This window comes from Laccaria bicolor, genomic scaffold (assembly GCF_000143565.1).
Source record: "Laccaria bicolor S238N-H82 LACBIscaffold_75 genomic scaffold, whole genome shotgun sequence".
NCBI lineage: Eukaryota > Fungi > Basidiomycota > Agaricomycetes > Agaricales > Hydnangiaceae > Laccaria > Laccaria bicolor.
The window spans coordinates 125,574-149,271 of NW_001889946.1; the positions used below are offsets into that span (position 1 = coordinate 125,574).

General features: G+C 46.6%; 8 protein-coding genes across 8 annotated transcripts; 4 read left to right on the plus strand and 4 right to left on the minus strand.

The window, feature by feature from the left end:
• Positions 1 to 1,745: 1,745 nt before the first annotated feature.
• On the minus strand, positions 1,746 to 2,981 carry LACBIDRAFT_316603 (uncharacterized protein; the record flags this gene model as incomplete). The annotated part of the gene is made up of 4 exons (XM_001889935.1): positions 1,746 to 2,159; positions 2,209 to 2,529; positions 2,583 to 2,827; positions 2,891 to 2,981. 4 exons carry the CDS (start codon positions 2,979 to 2,981, stop codon positions 1,746 to 1,748), a joined length of 1,071 nt encoding a protein of 356 aa, XP_001889970.1.
• Positions 2,982 to 9,837: 6,856 nt separating this feature from the next.
• Positions 9,838 to 10,628, minus strand: LACBIDRAFT_335068 (uncharacterized protein; the record flags this gene model as incomplete). The annotated part of the gene is given in 5 exon segments (XM_001889936.1): positions 9,838 to 9,849; positions 10,032 to 10,151; positions 10,221 to 10,277; positions 10,297 to 10,411; positions 10,570 to 10,628. The coding sequence occupies 5 exon segments, from the start codon at positions 10,626 to 10,628 to the stop codon at positions 9,838 to 9,840; spliced, it is 363 nt and encodes a 120-aa protein (XP_001889971.1).
• A 1,118-nt stretch (positions 10,629 to 11,746) lies between these two features.
• On the minus strand, positions 11,747 to 13,741 carry LACBIDRAFT_335069 (uncharacterized protein; the record flags this gene model as incomplete). The annotated part of the gene is made up of 11 exons (XM_001889937.1): positions 11,747 to 11,765; positions 11,842 to 12,086; positions 12,179 to 12,223; positions 12,335 to 12,446; positions 12,498 to 12,550; positions 12,627 to 12,657; positions 12,929 to 13,067; positions 13,109 to 13,123; positions 13,374 to 13,377; positions 13,512 to 13,522; positions 13,612 to 13,741. The coding sequence occupies 11 exons, from the start codon at positions 13,739 to 13,741 to the stop codon at positions 11,747 to 11,749; spliced, it is 804 nt and encodes a 267-aa protein (XP_001889972.1).
• Positions 13,742 to 15,229: 1,488 nt separating this feature from the next.
• On the plus strand, positions 15,230 to 15,839 carry LACBIDRAFT_316607 (uncharacterized protein; the record flags this gene model as incomplete). Its single annotated transcript, XM_001889898.1, has 4 exons — positions 15,230 to 15,358; positions 15,407 to 15,603; positions 15,657 to 15,720; positions 15,771 to 15,839. The coding sequence occupies 4 exons, from the start codon at positions 15,230 to 15,232 to the stop codon at positions 15,837 to 15,839; spliced, it is 459 nt and encodes a 152-aa protein (XP_001889933.1).
• Positions 15,840 to 16,445: 606 nt separating this feature from the next.
• Positions 16,446 to 16,616, plus strand: LACBIDRAFT_316608 (uncharacterized protein; the record flags this gene model as incomplete). Its single annotated transcript, XM_001889899.1, has 1 exon — positions 16,446 to 16,616. One exon carries the CDS (start codon positions 16,446 to 16,448, stop codon positions 16,614 to 16,616), a length of 171 nt encoding a protein of 56 aa, XP_001889934.1.
• Positions 16,617 to 17,497: 881 nt separating this feature from the next.
• Positions 17,498 to 17,711, plus strand: LACBIDRAFT_316609 (uncharacterized protein; the record flags this gene model as incomplete). The annotated part of the gene is made up of 2 exons (XM_001889900.1): positions 17,498 to 17,617; positions 17,670 to 17,711. 2 exons carry the CDS (start codon positions 17,498 to 17,500, stop codon positions 17,709 to 17,711), a joined length of 162 nt encoding a protein of 53 aa, XP_001889935.1.
• A 1,405-nt stretch (positions 17,712 to 19,116) lies between these two features.
• On the minus strand, positions 19,117 to 20,842 carry LACBIDRAFT_335070 (uncharacterized protein; the record flags this gene model as incomplete). Its single annotated transcript, XM_001889938.1, has 6 exons — positions 19,117 to 19,143; positions 19,280 to 19,362; positions 19,585 to 19,616; positions 19,968 to 20,009; positions 20,183 to 20,742; positions 20,789 to 20,842. The coding sequence occupies 6 exons, from the start codon at positions 20,840 to 20,842 to the stop codon at positions 19,117 to 19,119; spliced, it is 798 nt and encodes a 265-aa protein (XP_001889973.1).
• Positions 20,843 to 21,720: 878 nt separating this feature from the next.
• LACBIDRAFT_335071 (uncharacterized protein) lies at positions 21,721 to 22,341 on the plus strand (the record flags this gene model as incomplete). The annotated part of the gene is made up of 4 exons (XM_001889901.1): positions 21,721 to 21,852; positions 21,907 to 22,100; positions 22,162 to 22,225; positions 22,276 to 22,341. 4 exons carry the CDS (start codon positions 21,721 to 21,723, stop codon positions 22,339 to 22,341), a joined length of 456 nt encoding a protein of 151 aa, XP_001889936.1.
• Between the last annotated feature and the right edge of the window lie 1,357 nt (positions 22,342 to 23,698).

A 23,698-nucleotide genomic window follows, 5' to 3' on the forward strand; every position in this document is an offset into this window, starting at 1 on the left:
CCTAGGCAACAATAGGAATATGATGTCACTCTTCGAAGAATAACGCGCCTGCACTAGTAATAGTAATTGACGCCGAAAGATAAAAGACACGCTTGACAGACGGTGATCTTTTGAAGACATATCAATATAAAATCCAGAAAAACACGAGGGGAACGTCCTCATACGGGGATCTAGTGATGACCGAGGACGGTCAGTATTATAGTGAGGGGGAGATGATACGGAGTGTAACAATACACCCGTAAAAATGCGAATTTTAGCGATTTCTCCTATAAAACCTCCTATAGTAGAAATACAGTCACATTGATCATAAGGATCGTTAGACGCAACCCGGTCTAGTCGATTAAAGTTTACATCCGAGAAATGTGCACGCCTTAGACAGTAGGAATTGCGGTCGGTTCGTGACCGAACCACCTCAATATACTCGAAGTCTAATAAAAGGCTACACTACCATGAAATAGTACGCTACCGAGTGTTCTAGAGTAAAAACACCCCCGCACAGGGTGTTGGAGTTTACACCAAACCAGGGTCTCACTTTATTATGGATTAAAAGATATTAATTCTAAAAGATAAACGCGCGAGCGTAGAAACTCGACGCGTACCTGACGCAAGAAGTCATTCGGTCACGTGCTACGAAGCATGATCCAAGAAGTCATGTGGAGAGACGCATCACGCGCATCACGCGCATCACGCGCATCAACACATCACAAATCATGGCATCATTGACCCAAGAAAACTAAGCTTCGTGAAATATTCCGAAGCCTGCCAAAAGAGAAAAAACTATGAACGATTGGCCGTGCGGTCCGAGGCCCGGGCATAGTATCTAATAATAGAGAGAAAATCACTAAGCGGACCGTTCGTCTCGGCTGAACCGATCGTGAAAACCGTTTACGGCGATTCCCGTGTACGCATCAATACTGATGCGTCGCGTCGCCACAATAGAGAAAACACTACGAAAACTTAAAAGAAGTCAGCTCAGTTGTGCCACGCACAATCGAGCCACTTCAAACCTTTACTAAAAATTCAGTATTAATTCGTCCGACCTCTCGGACAAAGCACGGACATATAAATATAAATAGAAGACATAGAATAGTATAAAAAGAGGACGCGCGCAGGCTGAAACGCAAGGAATTATCCCCCGCGTTGACCAGCTGTCGCACTCCCAGTAGCATCTGAGGTAGTGGATAAGTTTGTAATCAATTTAAGGACTTTTCTTCGCAGACATAAGTAACGTGTGCCCGGAACCAGTGTGTTAAGTGGGGATCACAAAGCTTTTGTAAGGTTGTCTCGTCAATTAGTAAGAGAGCTCTCTACTATTACCGAGGAATCCAAGTGAGCGTGCTTGAGGAGTCTTTAAGACTAGTTTGGACCGCATCAGAAGCATAATAAAAACTCAAGGGAGTTATAAAAAGTCTACAAAGCACAATTTCCTTGTCATTTCTTCGTATACAGTTAGAGCGCAATCCCAGAACACTGAGACAGTCCCAATAAAAGCCGTTTCCCTTCAAAGACTACTAAAGTTTCGAATTCTACACTGTGTCCGCACGTAAAACAATACCTTTTGTTCCGAAAAGGTCTACTAGACTTAGACAAGTGATATAAAATATACAAAAACGTTTCCCCGAACTTCTACTTAAGTTCTTACAAAACAAGTGTGGTAATTCTGTTTACCGTACGAACCCGAACTCGAAGTACCGAGCACGTACCTGTGGTGATAAGTGTTTAAGGTGTTTGTGTGTGTGTGTTGTTTAGGTGTTCACGCATCTTGTCAGCGCGTCCGATTGCACTATTCTCACTCCCGCGTGCCACGGTCTTCTCAACATGGCACACCGTCGCAGAAACTCTGGGGATCGCCAGATCTCTGTGTATTTCAAGATCTGTTGCTTGAATCGCTCAAAACGAATATCATCTGAGCATATCCAGCTGCAAGGTGCACCTGGAAAAATCGCAGCATAGTGCAAAAAATCGTTAGCAAGGTGCCGTCCAAATCCTGAGAATACTCGAGTGCTATTTTCTGCAATGACATCGACAATGGGTTTCGAAAAGCCAGAGGCATATTCACAGACCCCATCACGCCAGTTATTGAGAGCAATCAGAGCAGCCCCTCGCTCAAGAACCCAATCCGGACCATCTGGAAATGTAGTCCAGATGAGTGGCCATTCCTACAGGTCATCGTAAAATAAAGCAAGCAGGTATCATACTCTGACTCACCAGAGACCCGACATCAAGATCTGCCTGCGTCCAATGTTGATCCTTGCTGATGACATGCATACGCATAAGACGTGCAAAGTCAGAGAATACAATAGCAAATGTATCAGCAACAATAGCCGCAAAGACGTTAATCGTTCGCTTCGCCTTTGAAGATGATCCAGGCTCAATAAACTGAGGGGGTGTCACAAAAGAGCGCATTCTGGACGCCTTGGTTCTATCAGGATTTGAGCCAGGGCAGTCGTTCTCGATGAGCTTAGTATAGTCGGCATGAGACATGATTGTGACCTTGGCCTCCAAGCCAAGGTGAAAAACGGTAAGATGCTAAAGAAAATCAGAACATAATCATAAAGTGATGATACCCAAGAGATACGTACATATCCCACCCCTATAGCCAGGCATTTTCCTCGTCTAGCCAAGCATATTTGCCCAGAAGATAATCTCCGATTGACGAGGTAGGCCCATGGTTGCCTAGAGGCTCGCTGAAGGTCAAAATGATTGGGAACATAGTCATCCATAGGCTCGAGTGATTCAGTGTAGCGGGAATTGTGGACAGAGATACTGGAATAGGGCTTGTTCTTTGTACCCAAGGTAAAGCACCTGGAGAAAAGCCGGATATAAGCTTTCGACCCAAAAGTAGGATGAGATTAGTGTCCATAAGTAAGATAGTCAAGTTTGACCTTACCTAGAGGCGTCGTTCCGAGCTTCTTCGCTTCGGCCTTGATTTTATTGAAGACTTGGTGAATTACAACGGAAACCTCGCCATCTTCCGGCATGATGTGAATGTGTAGAGTGGAGATGGATGGGTGGTAGAAGGGTTGAACGTGTTATGCGCGACGCGACTTGCAGTAAACGAACCGTGTTTAAGCAGTCACGTGTCGGCCCGTACCAGGGTTTCATTGTTGCGCGCAACCTCCGTAAAAGTCATTTAAATTGACTGCTATGTTATGGTAGACAGTACATATGTTTACCATTGACACCGACCTTTTCAAAGATCTGCGTGACACCTGCGATACCTGCGATCCTTTTGGAGTATCTGTGAGACGCTTGCGGTCACCTGCGAGTTGGCGGTCCGCAGGTGACCGCAAGTGGCACGCAGATTTCTGTATGCCCGGCACGTAGGAACCTGACGTCACAATGAGTTTTGAAAAACACTTTCGCTCGTTCGCTTGTACCAATGTTTTCCCACAAATACAAATGTGTATAGCTCTGGATTGAAATGGATAGCAGTGCGAATAAGTTGGAAAATCGAAAATTTGGCAGGTTGAACATGAGTCTGAAAGGGCTGGGGCACAGCCACGTAATAATGTTGGCCGTCACGCGTCACGCGTCGAACCTCAGTTGACGACTTTCCGCACCATGCACGTGACTTTGAAAAAGGAAATTGTTTGGCATGCTTTGACATTTTGCCCTTTTGAGCAAGTTGTTCAAAGTCCTTGTGAACTGGCTTGATTGCAACACGCGCCGATTGAACGCGTCGACGCATGTTCTTAGTTTGGTCCATAGAGTTGAAATTTTTGAAAGATACATTTAGATTACAAGATTGCGAGTACTACATAAAATCTCTACCTCAAAGGTTCACCTTTTTCCGTAGCATACCAATCAAGATATCATTTGTCCCACGAGCAGGTATTTGGTGATAAAAACAGAGTTTGTTCAAATCCGGCCGTTTCAGCGTCTTCAAGGTGCGAAGGTCTCTCAGATCAAATGTTGCAGGGCTGAAGGCTACAGATGTCGCAGAAGATGACGGCAGTGGCACACAAAACGTGAATGGCAGAACAGATCGTTCATCTGCCCTTGAGATGGGGGGGATCGGTTGCGAATGCTCGAGAGTAAGGGGGGAATGCTGCATTTGAGCAAGGATAGGAGCGATAGGCATGGGAGCGGGAGTGATGGGCACGGTGCTTGCCAATGGAGGGGCAGAATGCGTAAGAGTGGGAATAGGCATGTCGCGGATGGCAGACTGTGGCATGGGAGTGGGTATGGAAGCAGCAGGCATTCTTATTGAGGAAGGTGTAGAAGGGGGAATGGAAGTGGCAGGCATGCTTGTTGAAGACGACGTAGAAAGGTGAGGGATTCAATTCGATACGAGAATACTTGGTACACACCTTTGACTTGGCTGATGTGCATCACGTTTGGCCTTCTTTCCTGGCCGCTCCCCGCCTGCATAAGGATCCGTGTATTTTGTGCGTTTGCTCTTTACTGGCGCCGACACCATCACGGCTTTCGTTTCTGGCCATGAGTGTTGATTAGGTGCGACGTTTTTCTTTCGAGGAAGGATGCGGTGGCCCATATCATGTTGTGCGATCTCAGCCCCAATGTTATCAACATGTGGTTCGAAGATATCGAGCGTTTGTTGGGATAAGGAAGGGTTCGCTTGGAGTTTCAGGATGAGGCTTGATAGCTTGTCGATGAGATTCTTCACCCTGTAAGTCATGGCGTTCTCGGCGTTCTCAACATGCGAGTCGAGCTTGCTGCTGCTTGAGTATTTGCTAGGCTCTATCGGGTTTATGGAATCCACGCAATGAATCGAAAGTGCTGAAACTGGGAGTGCATGACAAATCTCTGGGTATTTGCGTTGAACAGCTGCAATGTGCTTGCAGAAGCAAATGGCAGGGAACGATAGGCAGTCACAATCATATGCATCAAGATCCACACGGTAGCACACATCAGCCTTCGATTGAGACTTGACAATATATATATCTGCTTCAGAATCCGGACTAGGACTGATGTCTGAGTCGTCAATCGTTGATGCACGTTTTTGAATCTCGAGGCGTTTCTTCATCTCGAGGTCAGGGCCCGCAAATCCAAATTCCTGCCGGTGATGTCTAGCAATAAAATAAGGAATAGCCCGCTCAACCAACAGATAGACGAGGTGATCAAGCCGCCGATTTCGTTTCCCCTGCATGAAATCACCTTTAAGAATATGGTGCCACCTGAACAAAGGAAAATTAGAAAAGGGAAAGAGATATTTAATCGAGAAATCGAACTCACGCTTCAACGAGCATGTTTGTATCACATTTCTGAAAGATTGTGCGACCTTTACGGTAGACTGCTGACCAGTACTTGACAATCTTCATCCAATGATCTTTGAGATATGTTACGACACTCTCAGGTGCTATTTCCTGGATCTTCTCCCAGTAATCTTGAAAAAATTTATTACCATCAACACGGAGCCACTTTTGCAAGAGCTCCCATAATTCTGGGAAATTTGCGGTATTGAAGTGTTGTTGCCAGGAATGAAGGACGTGCCACCAACACAAAAGAATAAATGCCTCGCCATAAATAGACGAAATTGCATTCAGTTGAGCCTTGTCATTATCTGACATAAAATACTCAGGTATAGTCGTTGGATTCTGCTTGCGTATACATTTGAGAAAATAGGAGATTGTGTCTTCAGTGGCATTGGACGAGATCATCCACGCGCACGGCATTCCTAAAAAAATGAAGTTAGTAAATACAACGTATCATTGAAAGGTTTGAACAAACCTTGGCCCCAACGATCTCGCGCAAGGAGAGTGAACAAACTCATATTTTCGTAGTGTGTTGTATTGTGCGTCGCGTCAAGCCCTGCAAACGGTCCGCCGTAATTGTCCCAACACTCACGTTGATATTTAGTTTGAATGATAAGTACAAACACGTCCTTATCAAGACCCGAGCCCTCCGGTGGAGCATCAGAGCTCGTCTTAAGAACCACAAAATGGCCGCGGTCTCGTAAAACTTGAGCCCACTCTAATACTGAGTGACCGTCTTGGGATGCGAGGCGAATTGTCTCTTCCTCAATCATTTTTTCAATTCGACGTACGTCAGCGCGTGTTGCAAATTGACTTCGACGTGTGTTGAAATCTTCAGATTTCAAGTTGGGTAGGTTATCCTCGGAGTATACTTGGCCCTGAACTTGATTGAGCTACACGCAGATAGTACCTGCATCGGTGTCAAGCTACTTCGGGAAATCAATGAAGGGACTAACCACTTTGGCAGGATCAACCCCCAATCGAAGGAGTTCCTCAATCTCGCGTCGTGTTGCTTCTGGAAGCCGCGTGAAACGTGTATTCTCCTTTCCAATTTCATGGTTATGTGTACTACTGTACATGCCGAGCACTTCAGAGATGCCCACATAAGTCTTGATGGTCAAACGGCACAGGCATTTAGTACTCTTCGGGGGGAGTTTTCGCTCATATTGTGAAGGTTTCTTCTTCTCATACTCCTTTTTACCACTCTTTGCAGCCCTACCGCACCGGTAAATCTTCTTTACACACCACAAATCAGATGAACTTTCTTCAGGGTACGAAGTTCCGTGAAGGGGTAGTTCAATGACTTTCTCCTCCTCCTCACGACGTAGCCAAGCATCCGCACTTGCAAGATCAGGCCAAGAGAAGGTATACCCATGGCTTGAGTCATATCGAAAGGACCCCGGACGGTTGGGGTCGCGCGAGGGTGGAGACGCGTCGTGATTGGATGGCAACGCGTAATGATCGGACGCGGACGTGCCAAGTGATGCCGAAATGGTAAAGGGTGGGAACGTCGCGTCGGGGGTGGCGTTAGGCGCGTTATGACTTGAGGATGTCAGAGACGATGGTGACGAGAGCCTGAATGTTGAAAAAGACATGATTGAGAGGACCAGAATACTCTGCCATTGTGCAATGCAGCTCAACATAATGTGGCCTTTTGGTGGCCTCGAAGCGTGAACCGAGCCAGGATTTGACCAAGATTTGAGAGATTTGTGTGTTTATGTAAGGTTATCTACATTTGGAGGTCATGTGCGTGGTGCGGAAAGTCAAAAACTTCGAACCTCAATGTCACCTGCGCCAATATCGTTGTCTCATGACTCGCGCATAGCTAGGTTGATATCCGTGAGTCACAGCTGATTGCGAAACGATAGAGCAGCTCGGCTCCTGTTCCAGCTCAGCCATTTCTTTGTTTGTTGATCAGCAGCTTCCTAAATGAGCCAAAATGTGAGCACGTGCCTGGTTCAACTTTTCCCAATCTTATTTACATACCCTCGCCTCTCCATTTCCTCGAATAATAATGGTGCGGGCTTGTCATCAAAGACACATCCCAGAACTTGTGAAGGAAATCCTTGTTACCAAATGTCCTCAAAAGTAGTGTTTGGAAGTCCGGTCTCGTGACTGGAAAAAGACCGTAACCAGACCGGACCAAGACCGCAAAAGACCGGACCTGCGGTTATGGTCTTTTATTTTTGAAATGTAAAGACCGCAAAAAAACCGGTTAACGTGAACTGGTCTTGACCGGTTTGGACCGGTCTTTTGTAGCCCCTTAAATACCCTTTAAAACGCACCCAAGAACATACGATTTGGTAAAAATACGAGAGAGATATGAATTAAAATGTAAATTACTTTTGGGAATAATAGATGTACCAGACTTATTTTATAGAAGCACCAATTCCTAACGGAATTTAACGTTCTTGGGCTCGTTTTGAAGCTATTAGAGATGTTAATAAATTTACCGATTCATCATATTAAAATATTGGCCTAAAGACCGATCATAAACCGGTTAAAACCGATGCAGACCGAAACCGGTCTATAGACCGCAGAAAACTGCGGTCTGCGGTCTTTTTGCGGTCCGGTCTGGTCTTTTGACTTCTGGGGAAAAGGCAGACCGGTTACGGTTACGGTTAACGCCCCTGGGCATCAAAAAACCGGACCGAACCGGACTTTCAAACACTACTCAAAAGACATATCGATTCGGTTTATTTGGGCCACAAACAAACACACGGCTGAGCTGGAGCGGGAACCGAGCTGCTCTATCGTTTCGCAATTAGCTGCAATACACAAGAGCTCCAGTTCAGGCTAGGAGATAACTTAATTAACAAAGTGTTGTAACCTCGCCAAGCCAAAGTAATTCAATCAGGTGTACTATCTTGGTACTATCCGGTCCTTGGCTCTCAGAATTGCGACATCATATGCCTTGCAAGCGACACTTGAAGTTGAAACTCAGATGAACATTCGCACTGTCTGCTTATATTTTATGAATCAATGGCACTTTGAACCCCAGATCCTCTTCCAAGTTGCAGAGGATTTTCCCACCACCTAATTTTATGGGGGGATTGATTACAGCTGATTCCGAAAAGGTTGTCACTACGTGATTTTTTTGCAACGCATCAGCAATATAATATATGAGTGATATATTAGCTGAACAATCAGGGATATGTAGGGCTAAATCGGTGATTTCAGATTTCACGATTGATGACTAATCCAATGAAAGGTTGCAGCGAAATAGTATTCTCAACTTTTATCATGGGGGGAATAGTTAGAACATACAATTTTAGTACCTATGGAATCTCTTGAATCTGCTCTACCATATCATGCAAAAATCCAGAGCACCAGCCATTTCTTACTTACAATATGGTGGAAAGTGAGACTAATCACACGTTCGTCCTGTTGTTCCAGAGATGTTTCCTCCTGAGATGAGGGGGATTGGGGGTGGAGCTTGAAGTTTGTGCAGCCCATGTCAACCACAAGTAGTACAAGATCGAATTTGTGCAGACAACTGTAAAAAAAAAACAATCAAATAACAATGCAACTATGTACTGGTGTGTGGAGAAACACTGAAATGAGCTTTGAACATTGAATGCAGAGAAATATTACTCCTCATGTATTGGCATTCCACTCGCTCTTCCAAGTTGGAGCTGTTGGACCCATTCGTCATCGACATCACTTCAATGCCGCTTTCAACACGAGCTGCAATAAGTATTTGCAGCTCGCTTCTGTCATTTGAGCAGTGTTTGGGTGGAGTCAACTTCGCTGTCCAGGCATCGCTTGTTTTTGTAGTGTTGGTGAGCTCCAAACGAGCAACTGTTCAAGCGTTCAAGAATCAATGTTATCTGTGCGTTGAGGTGTAAAATGTCACGGCTGTGACATGTCTGATTAGTCTCACTTTCCACCATATTGTAAGTAAGAAATGGCCAGTGCTCTGGATTTTTGCAAGATATTGTAGAGCAGATTCAAGAGATTCCATAGGTACTAAAATTGTATGTTCTAACTATTCCCCCCACGATAAAAGTTGAGAATACTATTTCGCCGCAACCTTTCATTGGATTAGTCATCAATCGTGAAATTTGAAATCACCGATTTAGCCCTACAGTCATCCACCTGCTAATGATACACCCAAAATGAGAAATTAGCTTCAACAGATTTGAGCACAACCTTTCTCTACAAAAACTACATGAAAATCTCAGATAAATTCCCGTCTATCACTGTACCAAATTTCAGAATGTTTGACCCACATTTCACAAAGAAAAATTAAGATTATGGGTGTATCATTGAGGGGTGTGACTGTATTTGGCTATTTCTGAAAAACAGTCCATTTTGTATGCTCCACAGCTTTGCCAATTCTGCCTCAATTGCATCCAAATTATGTACGGTGGTAGATATGAGTTTGTACTACTTGTTACAACTTGTTTCATAAAAATCGGTGTAGTATTGAGTGAGATATTGGCTAGTCAAAAGTGTATCAAATGGGGGTGGCATATCATTAAGGGGTGGATGACTGTATCCCTGATTATTCAGCTAATATATCACTCATATATTATACAAGGGGGTGCTGGCATCGAAAAAAAAGACCCGATTTTTTTGTTAAGGCGACTTGGGGGGGACTAACTAACTAACGTAATCAGGCACGTGTCTATAAATAGCAATATGACATCATCTGCATGAGTGCTTCCCCCCGTGTCCTCTCCCAGAAGCCACACAAGCCATGCAAACCCAATTCCGGGGCGCTTGCGCAAGTTCCACACATTTGAGATGGAACTAGGCATATAACGTGAGTCATAAACCCACTGAGCTCTCATGAATCAATGTACTTACCCACTGTGTCTCACAACCAGCTTGTTTGCATTTGAGTTGCATTTGTGATATCGCTTTTGTGCTGCTTTCATTTTCGCCACTATTTTCACCACCGCTTTCAGGGTTCGGATTGCTATGAGGCTGTTGGAGCATAGAAAGTAAGTTTCTGTCATCAATCCAAAGGTATTGATACTAATTTGATAGACTCACGGTGCATGCTGGAAGTCCATGGACTTTCACACAGGAGTGTATCAAGTCTTCCCCAACCTCGTCATATGAGACATACTTTATATTTTTCAATATTGTTTGTGTTGTCAGTCCACGGCAAAGTAGTTTGCTGGTAATGAGGATGCGAGTGCGCAATAGTGCGACCCAAATATGGCAGGAAACAAGTAAATACCCTATATCACTTGTTTTTCTGCTGCTGTATGGCTTCTATTGGAGCTGTAGTCATCCTAGTACATTCTGTAGTTATCACAGGTACTCATTTTGATAATATAAGGCCCTCTGCTCGAGGTGTCCATTTTTTTTTTCGCAGCCTGTGGCTGGACCAACTAACCAGAACCCGGTACGGGATTCCCGGGCCGGCACCCCCTTGATATTATATTGCTGATGCATTGCAAAAAAATCGCGTAGTGACAACCTTTTCGGAATCAGCTGTAAAGTGTTTTCCTCTCAGGTATTTGAACACATCCAATCAACGAAAAACACCGGTCTTATGAGCCCTGGCATGTATATATAGTGGCAGAGTTTCCCCATGCTTCTCTGTCCACTGCTGCAGACACCTTTTCAACACGAATTTAACAATGTCTCTCCCTGCTGGCATCTACTGTATCTCTCATGGCACGAACATGCTCAGATTTTAACCCTCAAGGAGGACCATGTCACTGTCCTTCAACCTCCTGGTGGGGTGCCTGAAAGGAATCAGGACATAACTGTAGCTTTTTTACAAGCCGTGGTCTACCACTAACCAATGTTTCTTTACAGTGGGCAGTCGAGACCTAGAGGACAGAAAAACTGCCATCTGTCATGGCCCTGCCAATATCTTTCCTTCCTGTTCCCTTTCTTATGAAGGGGAGGCAGAGGAGTCATACCTGGTTGATACCTGGGCGCTTTTCCGACTTTCTGACTTTCCGACTCGTGAATGGCGCATTGAACGTGCACCGCAGAGGCCATTGCCTATACCTTACTTTCCAGCTCGCCACCCCGATGTTTTGCTTCACTGATTGTTAACTTTTCCTTCGGCAGTATTCGGGGATGCCCCTGACAAAGATCTCATCGTTGTTGCTTCCTCCCTCCACATTTGCCCGCCCCAGGTATGCTATTCTCATTCAACCTGGACTTCTTGGTCTGATCCTTTTGTAGCTCGCACTTGGGGCTTCTAACATCAGTTTGCAGAACGCATGGACGTTTGCATCAGGAAAATGACACACTGTCTGATCTGTCTGATCTGTCTGATCTGTCTTGTGTAAGGCACATAAGACGAAATCAGACAGATTTGATGAATCTTATTAAAGCTATGTACCTTTCGGCACAAGGCACAAATGTCTGACACAAGACAGTTAAGACACCCCAGACACTAGGCATTGCTGTCTGGTGCCAGACATCACCATCTTACTCCAGTCAACAAGATATTTTTCAGGATTTTCAGATGGTTTCATTTGGTTCAGTTTATTGTCATATAATACATTATTACAGGGATGTACATATGTAGATGGAAGCTACGTAGTAGACTACTACCCACAGTAACAGGGCCTGCCGAATTGATCGAAATGGTACAGTATACTGGACAACATCCACGACTCGGCAACGCAGTCTATGCACGACTCACGACTCAGAGGTTGGGGATATCACCACGTGCTTACAACAATGCCCCCTCACGCTCGACTCGCCTCCATTTTGTGTTCCTTTGTCCAGATGACCCTTGTTGTATGTGATCGTAATGCGAGTTGACATTCTAGTTGGAGGCAGAGGCATTGAGGATACCGTCGGTGTCGATGGCAACATATAAGTGAAACTGCCGACGAGGACAATCTTGTGCATGATCTTGGAGTCGTGGAAGACCTTCTTGGTGGGCTGCGTTTCGTGTGAGCCGCTGACAGAAAAGAATCTACAAAAGTTAATGGGTGGTGAGAGCAAGGACCTGGGGCAGGCGCTGGGGGACTGACCTCGGTGATGGTGTCTGTTATTTCATGTGCGCCGCTGGAGTAGGCCTACAATGTTGTTGGGTGGTGAGGGCATGGACCCGGAGCATGCACTGTGGGACTAACCTCAGAATAAACCCAACATACCTCATGCTCGTGGGTCACCCTCACATTTCATACCCATTTCCGGCCCGCCGATAATCCTTCCATGATGTTGAAACCTTGACCTGCATCCCTCGCTGGAGAGGAGAGGTCACTTGCGTTGCTGGCATTGAAGGCGAATGCGCGAGTTCTAAAAGCAAGTACACAGTTAGAAAACACAATTTATATACAAACCACATACCTTTCGCCAAGTCCCGGCGCATCCATCAAGATGGGAGGTTGTGAAAGCATGTACTGAGGAAGGGTAGTGAGGGATACAGTGTTAGTGGGAGGCATACACATGGAGACTTTCACAAGCGGCTCCACGCACCTGCAGGTTCCATCGGGCGCAGGCTATGCGACTTGGAGGTGTATATCAAATACAAGCTGAAAGCATCAGTAGGATGAGCCGAAGGAGAGAGAATGGTTACCTGGGCATATTGTGGCGAGAACCACGACACTTCAGAATCTGTTGTGAGGGAATGTGGGTAGGGGTGTGGTTGAAGTCAACAACTGTTTGGTTTCTATTTGCGCCATGTTCAACTTCGATGAAGCAGAGTTTGAACGACCTTAAAGATCTTTTGAAGTCAAGTCACTTGTCCGCCGCACAACAAAATTATGCATGCGACTCACAGTGTTGTATTATGACAATGTCTTACATGGGACATTGGGCTAAGTAGTAAGCTTAGGAACCATGTTTTGCTGCTGACACCTGCCACGACACCATGAAGGCATCCAAGGTACAGAGAAAACATAGAGGGCTTGACGCCGTCTGAAAGTGTCTTAAAAGTGTCTGACTGAAATCTTACTGACCGTCTGGTGAACCGTCTGATAGAATCAGACAAAACGTTCGACGCAAGACCAAATAAGGCCCCAGATCAAACCAAGACCGAAATCAGCCCGATTCAGCCGTGATCAGACGTATAAGCTCAATCAGGCAAGTTGTCATTTTCCTGATGTGAACTCGTCCGTCATCATTAAATAAAGCGGATTTTTGATTCAGCTTTGGTGGACTGGGTTTTGACGTGTATTAAATTGAAGCCGTCATGGACGCCATTTGGAATGTCCAGATACTTACGAATCTGTTTTGTACCATAGTCTGTGGTATGAATCTCCAAAAGAAAACACCAAGAAAACACTTGGGAAACACCGGGCACAGCCACATCCTTTTTCAACAACTCGGACATCAACGTTTCAAATTTCGACCACAACCTACCTCAACGCTCTCTGTGTATTCAAGTGATAATTTCTCTATAGATCTGAGTGAGTATCAAAATCTTCTTTGGGAACCGTGTGGGAGGCTGATGGGTAAGTACCTTCTAAAGGAATTTGACCCGACATGACATTCTGTGCAACGTTTATTGTCCAAAAAGGCACCTTAGGCCCCGAGTTGTCCTGCACCGACACCGGAGGCATGCACCAGGGCAGTTGAAAGTCAACTGCCATGGTCATTGCCTCCGGTGCGATTCCCTGCCAATGTACACACCTGGACATTAAAGGATGTTCTAGATCTCAAAACTTGCTCTGCCAGTGGTCTCGAATGCTCAATAGACAGTCCGGTGGGAGGGAAAACTAGGTATGTTCCGGTCTCTTTCGCAAGCAATTTGCTCATTCATCTGGTTTCAAGTGGAAGTGGCTTTGCAGGCGCTTCTAGCCACCAACTAATCGAACTTTCAAGCTGTATGTAACAGTATGACACTACCTGGACTATGCGATTCTCCCCCGCTGCGCTTCCACATGCCCTATCTCACCAAAGCTTCCCTTTGGGACTTCCGCTTGCTGCACGTTCTACTTTCAAGCGCAGCCCTTGCGCATGTCTCCGATCTTGAAGGAAGAGTTCTGTGCCCGCTTTGATGATCTGACTACAAATTTGACACGACTCGCTACGGTCACACGGTCACAGTGGAGTATCAACGACCTAGCTCCAATGTGTTCCCGCGGCTCAGCTCCTCCTTATCATCCAGCCCACCTTCCACTTCTCCAGCTTGACCACTTTCTCACTTCTGATATAGACACGAACATCTAATGGGCATGGCAAAATCAATTGCCTTCCCGTTGCTCTTTCCTGATCCCCGCTCTTTCCACTCCTCCACCTCTCCTCCGTGGATGCTCAGGATTGTTTGAACTTGCTTCCATCAGCTGCGTGCGGGTCGTTGACTGAGTCCACATCAAGCCGGTTGTGGCGGACATCAAGCTGCCGCTGCTCGCCTTTGTTAGCGCTTCTTTGGCGCCCACAGTGATGAGCTTTCAAGTTGATGCATATGATCTGTCACGCTATGTCAAGATCAGGACACATTGAAAGCCACGAACCAACCACGCTCAATACGAGCTTTGATTTGGGGTACGAAATAAAATCAAACGTGTGCAGTACCACTTATAACTATTGCCCAGCTGACCAATCGTTATCTAGTGGGATTCGACGACGGACTTTAGCCTTATGATTCGCGCGATATGCCTCGATATGCTTCTTATATTTCCATTCCAAGTCTAGTCCAAGGATATTGAGAGCCACGAATCAACCCCGCTCAATACGAGCTTTGATTTGGGGTACGAAATAAAATTGAACGTGTGCGGTACCACTTATAACTATTGCCCAGCTGACCATTCGTTATTTCGACGACGGACTTTCGCCTTGAGATTCGCGCGATATGCCTCGATGTGCTTCTTATATTTCCACTCCAAGTCTAGTCCATCGGCAATGTGATGCGCGTTAAGGTTCTCTGTATTGATTCTTCTGATTAGATGCTTACTGTTTTCCAATGACAGAGTTGTCGAGGTTGGCTTCATCTTCCACGATTTGGAAGTATCGAATCAGGACTTTCCTTCTCAGGGCATGAACGAACCACCGGTACGAGCTGTGGAATGCAGTATATATAAAGTGGCTATCTCTGACAATTCTTCATCCACTTTGAACGTCCCTCAAACACGAACACAATGACTCTTCCTTCTGGCATCTATCGTATCACCCAGTGGGGGTCCCATGATCAGCCTCAGGTTTTGACCCTTCAAGATGAACTCGTCACCGTCCTTCCTCCTGGTGCGGCGCCTGAAAAGGATCAAGAGGTAACTCTCTGACACAGTCGTGGGTCCGTCGCTTACCGATGCCTCCAGTGGGGAGTCAGGGTTCGAGAGGATGGACTCGTCGCCACTGTCCAGAACCCTGCCAACCTCTTTCCTTCTAGATCCCTTTCTTATGAAGGAGACGCGGAGAGGGGCAAAAGGGTCATCCCAGGGCCCTTCACTGACTTTCCAACCCGTTTCTGGCGCGTTGAACCTGCACCGCAGCTGCCTTTGCCTGTACCTTACTTGTCAGCGCACAACCACTCCACCCTACTGATTTAGCTGACCTCCGAACTGGCAGTATTCGAGTTCCCGACAAAGATCTCATTGCCGCAGTCTCCGACATCCTCATTTTTCCACCCGCGGTACGTCATTCCTGTATATCTGTAACCGCATGGCTCTCATCTTCTTTCAGCTCGCGCTTGAGACCGGTAGCTTCGATCTGAAGAATGCATGGGCATTTGAACTCCTCCGCCCAAATTAAATTGGTCGTTCGTTGTTGCTTCGGGGGCTATGTTTTGACGCATAGTAGCTTGAAGTCATTGTAGATCTTCTCTCGCCTGTACCGACATTTCTGTATCCCTGGGAAATTGAGACAAATGTCGCAGTCAAGTTGAACAAAGAGTTTATTTCACCGTATGGGTGTGAGTTTGCAGGAAAATCGACCTCGCACATCGAGGAAAGCGTTGAACAAGAAACAGCGGCGAGTAAGTAAACTTCGAGTGTTTGTCGGAAAATTCCGAATAATAATGCCCGGGCCATTGGGGCCGGTCGTTTTCCGTCAACATTTTACCCCTTGACGACGACGACCAGCGACCGGCAACCCAAACTTGGCCTCATCATCTCTCCCCCTCACCGAGTCATAATAAACTGGCTTGGACAACTTTAAACTCCAGTTGTACGGCATACCCGTCTGGCTGAATATAGGCGTCTCTCTGAGCCAGAATGTGACCGAGATTCGGCGAGAAGGAGGAGTGAGTCCCTTCGTGGCCCACTGAGAGCTCGTTTCGCAACTTGTATGGACACGTCAGCTCCAGCGGTGTACAAAGAACTTCATCTCCTCCACAACCTACGCCCTCCTTATCATCAAATGCACCCTCATCACAACCGCCTCCTCATCTATTACAGCTGCCCCGCATTCGCCTCTGATTTTAGCACGAACCCCATTGCAAACACGTCCTTTTCCTTTGCGTTTCCGAGATTGCAGCTTGGGAAACCTTCTCTCCTTCACGTTGCTAGTCTCAATTTTCTTAGTTGGTAACCTGTCTGTCTGCAGACCATATGAGCTCACTGCGCAATCAGGCTATTGGGTGAGTTTCAATCTATGCCACTGATTATTTTCACTAATTAAATCCTCAGTAGCATTGTAATGTCGGGACGGCAAGCCAGCACCGCGATTTGGCTAACGCGTCATACCACACGCTTCTGCTTTCAATTTTACGCTTTCGATTTAATGGTCTGATCGCAAGTTTGACACGACATGCTCTCTCCGAGAATCAACGACTTGATTTCGGGCATCCAAACCACCTTCGTTCCCTTCATCAGGACCACCTGGTTTCTTTCTGATTTCAACACAAACCTGGGTGACGCCGGCGGCCGTTGGCTTTCGCCTTCCCGCTCCTCCATCAAACGCATTGATTAACTCCTCCACATGCCATCGGGATTTTTTAACCCACTTTTTTGGTTGTAGGTGAAGCTTTTGATCGTAAGGATTTGAAGTATTGCGAATGACTTAGAGCTCAGTTTGGTGTGCAATACTCTTACCGCAATATCCTTACCGTGACACCGACCCACTGCCAAATCGAGTCTGCGTTCCAATCGGGTGGAATTTGATTCAAGTGCTTCGCTCCGGGAATTGCGACATGATGCGCTTTGCAAATGGCACTGAAGGACTTTCGCACAAATTTAAAAGACTTCTTAATGCTCAATGGCGCTTCGATCCCAGATCCACTGGCAGTTGTTCTGATATTGACGCTCCACCTACAATGATCTGAGCATATCAATCCTGGAATTCCGCTCTCATGGTATTCATCAAGTCAACGCCGAATACCGGTATGAGCCGGGGAATGCAGTATATTTACCAGAGTGACCATATCTACTGATTGTTCGCCCCTTTTCAGACAATTTCTTTTCACGAAAACAATGACTCTTCCAACCGGCGTCTATCGTATCGTCCAGTGGGGACAGCCGCAGCTTTTAACCGTCGAAAATGGACACGTTACCGCCCTTCCTCCCGGTCGTGCGCTTCTACGGGGCCAGGAGGTAAGTCTGCTCATAGACAAGCTCGTGGTCCGTGACTGACCAGTGCTAACAGTGGTTCATCAAAACCCTAGAGAACGGCACGGTCGCCATCTAGAACCCCACCAGCTTCTTTCCTTCCAGCTCCCTTTCTTACGAAGGAGAAGCGGAGGAGGGCAAGAAGATCGTACCTGCACACTAAGCCGACTTTCCTACTCGCGAATGGCGCGTTGAAGTTACGCCGCAGAGGCCACTTCCCGTCCATTACTTGTGGGTCTACAACCCCGATCTTTCACTCCGCTTGTTGTTAGATTTCTCCCTCACGAACTGGAGTCTGGTAGTATTCGAGTCCCTGACAAAGATCTCATCGTCGTCGTTTCCCCCCTTGATATTTTCGCGCCTCAGGTGTGTCGATGGCCCATTACATTCTAAACGCATAGTCCTGAACGTTTTGTAGCTCGCACTTGCCACTTGGGCCTGCTGGAAATAGCTTGCAGAATGCTGGTCATTTGAACTTGTCCAAGCGGAGTGAATTGGTGTTTCGGCTCAGGGGGCAGCGCGTTGTCGGACAAGTAGCAACTTAAGATTGTGTACGATCATATAAAGATTGTGTCTCCTTTGCGCAGTGTACCGATGCTTCCAATAAACTGTAACAATATTTTTGGTACCGCAGAGAGGCAGAGATATTCATGAGCACAGCCACATCACTTTTGCTACCACGATGATTCGGTTATCCGCCACTGGCAAGGGCGCTGAACTGAAGGCGATCTCTAATTGGATTGCGTGAAACTGCTTCGTTCTATTCCCGGTTCTCCGACACCGATTAATTGCCAGCGTCCGCCCCCCGATCGCAGCTCGGTACCTGTGGAATGTCTTGCCAGCTCAACGCGGTGTCGCCGTGTCGGTGAGTTATGGACCACTATATGACTATATGTGTGCCACTGATTTGGTCTTGAGTGGAACTTTGACGCCAGGAAACATTCCACTTTAGGATGACTGCACGCTCTATCTGAACAGTGAATAGTGGCCAGCCCGAAGTTCAACCTTCCTCTCCCTGTAGGGCCTTTGCTAGCGCTTTCGAGTCAAGCCGTCCTGACTGCGAAGGAAGACAACCTCTATCACAAATGATGTGTTTAAAGCTCACCGGGGTGAGACTTGCGCCCACCTCGCCTCTGCAACTGCGCTCCATTAACATCCAGGTCACTTCCTTACCTTTCGAGAATAGGTTTATTGGAGAGGGCCTATTTTTGGAAGAGTTTACGCCATTGGTGAGAGGGTGGACATGCGCTAATCAAAGGGTAGTGTGGAAAGGCGAAGGACTAGGGTCTCTTTGCGCTAGCGGCTCATGGCCAAAACCAGAGGAGAAGACGGTCTGGCGGTCTCAACCCTGTTTTCTTACGTGCGCTGCGGACGCGTTACCCTGTATACTAGAGCATTGACATTTCGGTTCAGCTTTAACTCCTGTTTTTCCCTAACGACCGCCCGACCTCTCCTCTGGCTTTGGCACACTTGACCTTTTCGTCCTACTTTTCCCAGTGGCGACGTTGCGGCTAGGGCATTTTTTTCAAGCTGGCTGGTGTTTCAGGAGCATAGGCGGTTCTTTCCATAGCATGATCTTTCCAGCTAAGGCAGCCTTTGATTCGTTGTGTCAGCTCGTTCGGAGATGGTGACTTCAGACTATCGCACCTGGGCGTAGATGTCCGTCTTAAGCTTACTGTGTAAACTATCGTGCTCAACGGCCTTTCTGACATCGTTGACCATTGGAAGCTCTGTCATCATTTGTCATTTAACTCCTGGCGGAGGACTCGGACGCCAACTTGCTGCGATTTCTCTCTTCCAGTGGCCTCATTTACGCTCTGGGTCCACCATCGCCTCACTCTCCGGCCTGCCTTGACCCTCCACTTAATCCCAGTTCTCTTCTTGATGTTGACGCATGTTCAATTCACTGCTCCCAGTCTCAAAACATGTATCTATTCTCTCATCATCTTTACCTTGACCCATCATGTTGTCGCCCTGAAATACGCTGGAAGAGACAGGCAATATGCCGGCCTTTCTTTGTTCATCTCCTCAAGAATTGCTGATCTGAATTTTTTGTGCGTCCGCCGTCTGCAGGGGCGGTATTCACTGTTCAGCGATACCACAGCCACGCCCCCCTGCCCAACAGTTTTGTGACCGCTTGGGACCGCATTGTACCTGAGGCCGAAGTTTGGATTCCGGCAGCATTGGGTGCTGTATTTCTGGATGGTCAGTTGTATCCGGTCCGAGGGGCAATCTCAATCTTGTTCTTATGGAAGCCGAAAGGGTACTGGTGCCACTGGCAGATCACCTGTCATTCTATCACGTCTTGGCTAGGGTAAGTCGAGGATATACGTACAGCGTCACACTCCCCGAAAGGGGATAAGGCTCATCCTCGACACTGTGTCGAGGATGAGAGCACGAGCAAAACTGCTGGACACATCCAAATTGGGTGAGGTGACGAATGCGATGTCACACCTCACTACCCTCTCTTCTCCCAACCCCCACGACGAGCGCCCACCACGATTGGCCACGAGGACCCACCAGGATCGATGGACGACGACGAGAGCTCACTAACGTCCACGGGGCTCTCCACCAGGATCGACGAACGGCCACGAGGGCGCATCACCACCATCGACGAGGGCCCACCACCAGGATCGATGAATGGACGACCACCCACAACCACGATCGACGAACGGCCACGGGAGCTCATCACCACGATCGATGAACAGCCACGAGTGCCCGCCATGACCACCACCACCTTCAACAAACAGCCACGGGCCCACGACGATCAACGAACCGCCAATAGCTCCATCGACGATTCCACCTATCCTCCACCCCCGCTCCCTTCCCTGCAGGCCCCGCCTCACACACCCCATATCAGCGGACACAACGGGAAATCCACCCAAACACGGACGCCAGCCCAAATGCGACCGTGAACCAAACACGAACACCAGCCCGAACGCGAGTACCCCCACCACGTCCACGTCCATCAAGCGAGCCAAGACACGAGCACCAGCAATGCCTCCCAACAACCTGATGCACCGACAACGTTTGCTATTAGTACGGGGAGTCGAGGACTCAGTATCGGGGAGGGGGCATGCGGCTTGGGCAGGGTAGTGTGGGGATCGCAACTTTAGATTAGCAAGGGTTATTGAAGGGGAGAGGTGGCATCCCTACCTCGCTCCTTCCAATTCCCACTTCTACAGAGTAGGTATACCTTCCCATATACATGTAGATAAGGAATATACATATTACTGCCATTTACTCGAGTACAGAAGGACTTGTGAAAAAAAAAAAAAAGAACTGAAGTTGCGCAAATGAGCAGGCACGCGACGACATATGTTCGACACATCTGAATGTGTCGAACACATGTAAAATCGACACACTAAAAAGGGGGAACACACTGGAGTGCATCAATGTGTCGGCAATTCACCCTATGTGTCGCGTTACTACCCTATGTGTCGCTATCCCGATTTGGGGAGTGTGTTACTTTTCGTATACACTGGGGTAAGTCTGTGGGGAATCCCATGTCTCATCAAGAAGAAGGCTTTTGTGAATGGCGAGGACAGATATGCCTGAATGGAAGATTAGAATGATAAATCAGCCGGAGCTGGTGGAACTGGAGAGGATTTAGCCAAAAATAAATATTGTAACGACAGCGAGAACGAAAGAATATGGATCACTTGACTTGGATGTCGTACATATGACGTTCGAATGAGTCTGAAACGTCGAATGCCACTTGAGCGAGGTAAGTAGCGTGTTAAGTAGAGCTACTGCATACTATACCCTTTACCAATTTTGAAAGATTGTGAAGTTATCTTCAGCCTCCTAAACAATCAAGACGATGCCAAATTTCCAGTGTCCACTATTTTTTTTTGCTGTAAGTTCAACCTGTCGTGTAAATGGGGACACATCAAGAAGCATAAGCACGTTTCTTGCAACGAGAGTAACGCAATTGATCAACTGCAATTTCGCACCCCAAGTCGGTGCTCTGCGCTCTCCATCTGCCGATCGTCCTCATATAGCCTATATCTCCCGCGGAATGCATATATATAGAGGGTGGTTCCAACCACTTCTTCATTCTGCCCAGCCAGTATTTTTCAAACACAATGACTATTCTTCCTAACGGCGTCTACCGTATCACCCAGTGGGGTTCTCATGGCCAGACTCAGGTTTTAACCCTCCTCGATGGGCAGGTTACCGCCCTTCCTCCAGGTGGAGCGCCTGAAAGAGACCAAGAAGTAAGACATTGTTTTCTGATGAGGTAGTGGTTTCTCTCTTACCAGTGATTATAGTGGCGACTCGAAAACCTACCCAATGGCAAGGTCGCCATCCAGATCCCCGCGAAAATCTTTCCTTCGCGTTCCCTTTCTTATGAAGGGGAGGCGGAGGAGGGCAAGAGGATTGTAGCTGGACGCGTTTCCGACTTCCCGACTCGTGAATGGCACATTGAAATTGCGCCACAGAAGCCACTGCCTGTACCTTACTTGTCAGTCCGGACTCCGCAACTCCCGTCACTCTGCTTGTTTAGCTGACATTTGAACCCACAGCATTCGAGTTCCTGAGAAAGATCTCATTGTCTCGGTTTCGCCCATTCATATTTTCCCGCCCCAGGTGTGTTACTCCAGATCATCTCGAGTCGCGTTGGTTTAATTTGGTTTCAGCTTGTACTCTTCCCCGCGAGCATCAGTTTAGAACACGCATGGGCCTTTGAACGCGTTAAAGAATAGAGCGGTCGTTCGATAAGCCATAAAGCAAAGTAGTTCCACGCGTGAAACTTGGAGTCACAATGAGTTTTGTAAGATACTTCTTCTCGTTCGCTTGTGCCTATGTTTTCCTGTTAAGCAACCAATACAAATGTCTATAACTCCGGATCCAATTCAATAGCAAATGTTGAATGTGCAGTTTACCTCGCAGTGTATGATGCTGGTAAACCCGCGGGGAAAGCTTTCCCCCCAATCAACACGGTTTCAAAGCCGACAAGAGCAGAGACAAGCGAGAGACGAAGCTATGAGAGGACCTGAGGGTGGGGAGACAGGAGGAAAACGGAAGGTGCCGACACGTGCTACATCCGCAAAAGTTCGCCATGATAACAAATGGTGAAAGAAAGCGAACAGTTGCTCAATCCGACTGGTGGCTACCACTTTTATCATATAAAACAGGTAACTGCCTATAGGTCCCTGTGTATCCATCCACACTCCTTATGATAGGGAATCATTACTGTTACCATGTTTTTTCATTATCATAAAGGCTGTGCTTTTTCATTAAGTGTAGGCAAGGTTTTGGGCCTCCCTCATAAGGTAGCCTGTGGTTATCATTACCAATTTCATATCTTTTCAAAGCCATATCATTGCGATTTTCATTAGTTGTCTGGCAAGTATCATTGGATATTTCATTAGCTACATGGGTGATATCATTTTGCGATTTTCAATGGTTACTTTGGCAATATCATTGGAAATTTCATATGCTACTTGGGCAATATCATTGCGATTTTCATAAATTATGTGGCCAGTATCATTGGAAATTTCATTAGCTGGTTGTGCAATATCATTGGCAATTTCATTAGCTACTTGGGTGACATCATTGTGATTTTCATTAGCTACTTGGGCAATATCATTGTGATTTTCATTAGCTCCTTTGGCAATATCATTGGAAAATTTATTAGTTACTTGGGCAATATCATTGTGATTTTCATTAGCTACTTGGGCAATATCATTGCGATTTTCATTAGCTCCTTTGGCAATATCATTGGAAATGTTATTAGTTACTTGGGCAATATCATTGGCAATTTCATTAGCTACTTGGGCGACATCATTGCGATTTTCATTAGCTACTTGGGCAATATCATTGCGATTTTCATTAGCTCCTTGGGCAATATCATTGGAAAATTTATTAGTTACTTGGGCAATATCATTGTGATTTTCATTAGCTACTTGGGCAATATCATTGGCAATTTCATTAGCTACTTGGGCGACATCATTGTGATTTTCATTAGCTACTTGGGCAATATCATTGCGATTTTCATAAATTATGTGGCCAGTATCATTGGAAATTTCATTAGCTGGTTGTGCAATATCATTGGCAATT